Genomic DNA, 6,819 nt, shown 5'->3' with positions numbered 1-6,819 from the left:
ATTATCTTCTAATTATTATAGTATAGTAATATTTAATAATTAAAAATTATTTGTTAAAAAAAAAATATTTAAAAATTATCAAAGCTTGTGTGTAATGCTCTTTAACAGAAAAAAAATGTATTTAATTTACCATATGTGTACAGTATACCACCTATTAACCTTAATTTAAAGTATACTCAGAAATCTTGAAACGATAAACTATATTATATCATGCATAAAAAATATGTGCTGGTATTTAATTAATTATTTAGAACATAAATTATTTAAGAGTATCGATTATATTATTTATCTTACATATATATTTTTTCTTTTTAATCAAATTTTTTTAACGTAATTATTTATCAATCATTATCTTGCCAATTCTCATCCTTTATTTTTCACAAAGTGTTTTTTTTTTACAAATTGGTAACTATTATTCACCTCATGCAAAGATCAACATTTTTCCCACGAGTTGGTTTCTGCATTAGGACAATAGTTTTTTGGAAGCAACAACCATAAACGAGAGAACTGCGAGCTCACGGGGAAGCGAAACAGTGCACAGTAGTTTGTCTTTCTTTTCCCTATAACTCTCTCTCTCTCTCTCTCTTTTTATTCTACACATGCGCACATAAAATCTCTCCTTCTCTTTTCTTCTTCCCCTTTTTTTCCGACAGACATTCTCAAAAACACACATGTATATACGTTATATTCGCTCTACCACACACACACACACATACAAATGCACGTGCGCACGCAAACATACTTATACGCATACGCGTGTATACTCCACAATTCCGAGGTTGATGAGCATGGCGTAACTAAACCTGACGTCCATTGTGTTGGACCACATCCTTGGCATTTGCCGTTGCCAATAGTAGATGAAAGGTCTGATGCCGTATGGTGAATTACGCTAAAGTTTAATTCACTGTGAGCGTGGTGTATTAAATGATTTGCTATTCATCGTACGGCTTGTATATCAAGATTTGGGGAGTGTTATTGAATATTTTCTTCTTTTTCTTTTTTTTTTTTTTATTTTACTTTCCTTTTGCGCCCGACTCTGCTTCATCGAACACACTCAACTCAAATATGTCTATTATTGTACACATATTTATTGTTCGTAGATATTTTTACCTACGTCTCTTTCCTTCTTTTCCCCCCTTTTTTCTTTTCTTTTTTAAATTATTAAAAATTGAAAATAATATAAAAAGATATAAAAGGAATATTTTTCATTCATCATTTTTTAGGATTTTGCAATTCGGATATAATGGAACTGGAAGCAATGTGCTCGATGATAACCTCGGACGATATTTTATACTCTATGTTTCGGATAAACTCTAAACCCATACCCTGCCCATTCAACGGCCCTCCATTCATGTTTTCGTATAACCGAGGACACGGTGAATGCGTTTTACCTATAAGTTTGGCCGAAAGATGCACGGACGAGAGTAAACTTCTTCTTAAATATCAGGCCTGTCCCGACATCGATGGAACCGAAAGTAACAGTAAGTTTTTATATTCTTAACCCCCTCTCCCTTCTTCCGATACATCTTCTTAATATTCCTTGTATATGTCATTTCAAATTGTTCAAATTAATTTCATTTGAAAATGTGTCTATTTCCCTTTCGCCCGTTTCTATTTAATTGATTTTCAAATAAAATTAGAACACACATTTTTTTGTATAGTATAAATGATGACAATAATAATTAACTCGTTTGAACCGGTAATACGATTAATCGCTTAAATATTTTTTTATTCATTATTCGTTATATTTTTCATAAAAATATTGTATGATTAATAATGGGGATACTTTCTTTTTTTTTTTTCTTTTTACCTTTTACCTTTGAATTATACGATAATTTATAATAATTTACAGCGGAGGAGTTGCAGTGCTTAGCCGTGTGGAACGACGGTGGACGGAATAAATATTTAGTGGGTACGCTAAAGGGAAGAAATGCCGTTGCTACTGAAGTAATATTTAGGTATAATCTCGTTATTTTAACGGTCAGAATTATTTTCTCTTATTAATTAAAAAAAAAACAGTCATTTCGCGAATTAATCTATTAGATTGGCGAATAAATAAAGTCAATGCGATTTTAAAAATAAATAAATGAATGGGAAAAATCGTATGGAATTATTGGCTAATCCGATTATATTGTACAAATCTGTATAATTAATAATATATTTTTTCTTCTTCCCCCCCCATCCACTTCATAGGTGCTTTTTGTACGAAGAGAAACATCATCAGGGAAAAGTGATGTACATGCTTGCTCATTCCGGAGAACCTACTTGCAATGGTTTGACAACTGTATCCGAAGCTTCGCTCACTATAAAACTTACAAAAGGTATTTAACACATATAACAGATAAAAAAAAAAAAAAAGATACTTTCTAATTATTAACAAATATTTAACATAAATATTCACAATTTGTCCAACAGTGGACAGAGAACACAGCAGGTGCAAATATCCATCGTGGGTCACGCAACATCACGATTGGTATTCGTTGGATGGCACCAAAAGTTATCATTTTACAAACAAGAATGCAACGCTCAAAGTAAAAGCCCAAGAAACCGATCGGGAAGCATACCACGAGGAAAAAATTGTCTGTCATAATTTAGAAAAGATGCATCCAAACGATAACATGCAGGGTCACAAAGTTAAGGTGATCGCTCATGTGACCAGCGGATGGTAAGTAGATAGTAAAGATTTCTTCTCTATAATCTTGACGCTCATAAAATTTGACGTGTAACGTTATTGATTTTTAGTGACATCGGTTATGTGTGCATGATATTCCATAAAAGGGATGGACATATTATTGAAATACAACAATCCGGTTAGTATCTTTTAAACCTCTATGTAATTATTACGTCATTTTTTTTCCTATAATATCTGATTGTTTAATTTGATTTTAGCTCAAAAAGCAATTATGCCGGATGAAGTTTGCTCCCTGTGGGATCCCTCAAATATGCCTTATACGACTCTAATAAGTAAGTATATATATATATATGAAAGAAAAAAAGAAGGTTTAAAAATAATCTTGATTTAAAATACATATCCTGTCTGGTCTTCCTTAGCTTCTTTTCTACATCAAAGAAAGTGTTCACACCCCGGTCGGTACTCTATCATGGATTTTGCCCCTTCAAATGTATTCTCGACTACTCCCAGACGACAGCGTCGTAGTGAGAAATCTTCGAAAACGGCAAAAAGAAGGACGTGGCAGGACGACATTGAAGATGAAGAGTGTAGAAGTACTGATATTCAAATAGGATGTAGTTCTTCCGATCAAAATGAAATGGTAATTGCAAATACTTGTGAACATGAAGAAATAGGTGAGTTTAATAACAAACAAACAAACAAAAAATTATGTTTTATCTTAAAATTTGTGTGGAAATATAAATATGTATGTATATTTTATTTTTTAGCATATTTGTGTCACGGTAGTTGGGAAGAAAAAGGAATCTGGTATACTATAGTATCAAAAAAAAGTAATGAACTCATGACCGACCAAGAACAACAAACGTATTGTTTCTCAATGCGGCCTGGAATAAATACAGAAAAAATTCAAGATAGGAGTAGATCGTTACAGCAAGAACAAGAGACGTGGCTTTCAAAGCCAACACGCTTTTGTCAGAGAAATGAAACTAATGAATGGACGTACAGACTCTCAAGTCAAGGTCATTATTGAAACGACGTATTCTATATTTTTTAATATATTAGACATATATTATGTATATGTGTGACATTTAATTTCTTATTGCAGGTGTCTGCGAAGATTTAATGAAAGCAGCTTCGAGTATAGCACCACCTACTTTCTCGTTAAGTAGTAGTACGATTATCGTTACAATATTCATTACGACATATACGATATTGTTTAGATGATTCGACATGAAAGGCCTGTAGATATTGATTGGTACTCAAATTATAAACTGCATTTAGCAGCAGCAGTAGCAGCAACATCAGGTACTAACAAACCGATCAGTCGATATAATATTATTACTACAAGGTGTACAAATAAAAAAAAAGTTATCGGTCTTCTTAAATGAAAATAATTATTTATTTATTTAAAATATATGAAGATAGATAGATGTTAATCGTGAAAATAATCTCATTTTACTTTTATATACCTCTCGGGCAAATGGCGATTTTTAGTTGATAAAATCGGTAATGCATTTTTCTTATTTCTTCGAAAGTTTTAAAATGGCTATCGCTTTTTTAGCAGAATGGAAATATGTTGTTGGGTAATTCCTAATGCAGTAGAAAACTCTTCTTGAGTTTGACAAGAATTTTTGTCCAACAACTATTCCAAATTCTTATTTGCCAATTTTTTAAATGGTCTTACTTTCTCGTCATACTCGTGGTCGAAATTTTTCTACTTTGGAATTTTTAGAAATAATTCTTGACAATCCTGATGGATACATCTTTTCTCGATGCTTCACATATCATATCTTTAGCCTTGGAAATATTTTTTTTCAACCCGAACGCGAAAAGCATACAGTGCCTAATATGCGCCTTATTGTAACTCATTTTGTTTACTGTGCTAACGATGAATATTTTAAGATTATGTTATACTTTTAATCCGGCAATATAGTCTAATAGATTGATATTATATAGCCCTACAATTAGTGAGAAAATGTTTTCGTTCAAATATTTAATATAGTCGTTTTAATTCTTAAACCGAGAACTTATTTGTACACCTAATATTATTATTATTATTATTATTAGTATTAGTATTATTATTATTTTATTATTATCATATTATTATAACAACAAAGGGATTGATAAACATCGATAATTGAGAAGTTATATTTTAAACTTTTGAAAAATTGCTAGTTTTTAATAGTACAGGATGAACAAGATACAACTAAGGAACGATTATAAGTAAATTATGAAGCTGCAAAGCAGTCATAAAACTCTTTTATATGTTCAAAGGCTGTTGCACGGTTATTTATTAAAACAAATTAATTTCTCTCACTGTTCAAATACTTGTTATTAAAGTATTTTATTTTTATATACATATTAGGGAATGTTTATCCTGACAAAATAGCTTGTGAGTTTTCAATAACATCATAGATTTGTGCTTACGGTTTAAATAGAAGTTGGTACTTATTCTTCTCTCTCTCTCTGCCTCTCTCTCTGTCTCTCTTTCTCTCTTTCTCTTTCTTTCTCTTTCTTTCTATCTTACACACTTTTTCCGATAAAGTATGTAACTGTACGCGTAACTATTGATGCTCTGAAGTTTTAAAAATATATTTTATATTTCTATACCTATAACGCGCGCGCGTTTATACTGTTTAATATCAATTTTGTACGCAATAATTTGTTAGTATCTCTGCAACGATAACTCTAAGGGTTACAACATGACAAATGTCGAATATTTCAATATTTGCAGCATCAAAGCAGATACAGGTTGATCTTAGTTTAGCATAAATTGTTGTTACGTATGTATATGCATAATATATCGTAGCAGTATTTTTGTTTTAACACAATATAACATTGGCACGTACTGCCCGTTCCTAGTAGTTCTTGAAACGAAATTAAATAAAACAAAATATCCTTCTTTTATACTGGAATAGAGTACAAGTTAATAACGAAATCTTTTCGACAAAATGATTCTATATAAAAACATTCCAAATATTATTTCATCTTATCGATGAAAAAAAAGTTCAGGCACAAAAATTTTAAATAGAGAAGATAAGATTCTGGTGCATTTATTATAATCATTATTATATTTAATTGATTAAATAATTTTTGTTTTATTTCAAGTTGACTCGTAAGTTGTTAATTACAGTATATATTTTTCTTTTTTAATAAACAATCTTTACACACCACATCCCCCAACATTGTATCGTTGGGAAGATTTTCACAAATTAAATAAATATATATAAATATCTTTTAACACAGAAAATGTTAAAAAATATATCTAGTTTCTTATAACAGCTATAGATTATAAGCAACAGTCTTTGAATAAAATCAGTTCTAGAGTTGTAGGGTTTAAAAATTGATGTAAATTATTAATAATAATCGAGCTATTGTAAATAAAACCAGGGTATAAGTAATCTAACACTAACTTCATTTGTTTTATACTCAAATGGAAATGAAGTAATAATATGTAATTATAAATTATAACTAATTAACATGATAAGCTGATTTAAATGTAATAGCGAATGAACAGTTTTTATCTTTTAGCTAGTTATACATACATATGTGTGTACATCTGTATATAATAATTTAAATATTGTATAAAGACTGTTTTTAAAGAGTAAAAAGTTTACAGCTCTCGACTACGTCTAGCTAATGAAATAAAAAAAAGAAAAGAAAGGAAGGAAGCTAGCAGCTATACGTGGCTTCGGGCGCGTCTTTTGAAAACGATTTTTGATTTAAGATATTCTTGAAATTAAAAGTATCTGTCTTTTCTCAATAATTAATAAGTTTCTATTAAATAGCATTGAATGAACGATGACCAAAAAGAAAAGTGGTCTCTAGATAAATACAAGATTTATACTTAACTTTTGAAATAAAATGCTTTGTCTTTTACATAAGGTTAGTGGATGTAGAGAGATATAGAGAAAACAATCCTAGAACATAAATCACTTTTAACAACGAATCTTTGGTCGTTTTAAACGACTATATATCTGTTTCATTTAATTCTGTTCGATATGATATTCTTTATATTATATCTAATATTTTATTCCTATCGCACTATTAAACTGGTGTCAATTTTCTTTTAGTCATCTTCATTTATAATTTACACTGGTCACTTTTTTTCGGTATACAGTCATAAATTTTGAAATTACATATTATCTATGTAAGAATATTTTGCCTCACGAAACAATAAAAGAAAA

General features: G+C 30.1%; 1 protein-coding gene across 2 annotated transcripts in view; it reads left to right on the top strand.

The window, feature by feature from the left end:
- Positions 1-6,819, top strand: part of LOC106786412 — a 52,463-nt gene extending 45,644 nt beyond the window's left edge. For both annotated transcript variants that reach the window (XM_014747780.1, XM_014747781.1), the window contains exons 5-13: positions 1,224-1,481; positions 1,853-1,958; positions 2,194-2,321; positions 2,416-2,665; positions 2,743-2,810; positions 2,890-2,964; positions 3,052-3,306; positions 3,400-3,651; positions 3,738-6,819. In XM_014747780.1, the coding sequence (XP_014603266.1) occupies positions 1,224-1,481; positions 1,853-1,958; positions 2,194-2,321; positions 2,416-2,665; positions 2,743-2,810; positions 2,890-2,964; positions 3,052-3,306; positions 3,400-3,651; positions 3,738-3,856 (1,511 nt within the window). In that variant the 3' untranslated portion in view covers positions 3,857-6,819. The remainder of the gene's footprint in view (positions 1-1,223; positions 1,482-1,852; positions 1,959-2,193; positions 2,322-2,415; positions 2,666-2,742; positions 2,811-2,889; positions 2,965-3,051; positions 3,307-3,399; positions 3,652-3,737) is intronic.

Source organism: Polistes canadensis, unplaced genomic scaffold (genome assembly GCF_001313835.1).
Source record: "Polistes canadensis isolate GaletaPanama2010 unplaced genomic scaffold, ASM131383v1 scaffold_73, whole genome shotgun sequence".
Lineage (NCBI taxonomy): Eukaryota > Metazoa > Arthropoda > Insecta > Hymenoptera > Vespidae > Polistes > Polistes canadensis.
This window is presented reverse-complemented; position numbering and strand designations above follow the sequence as displayed.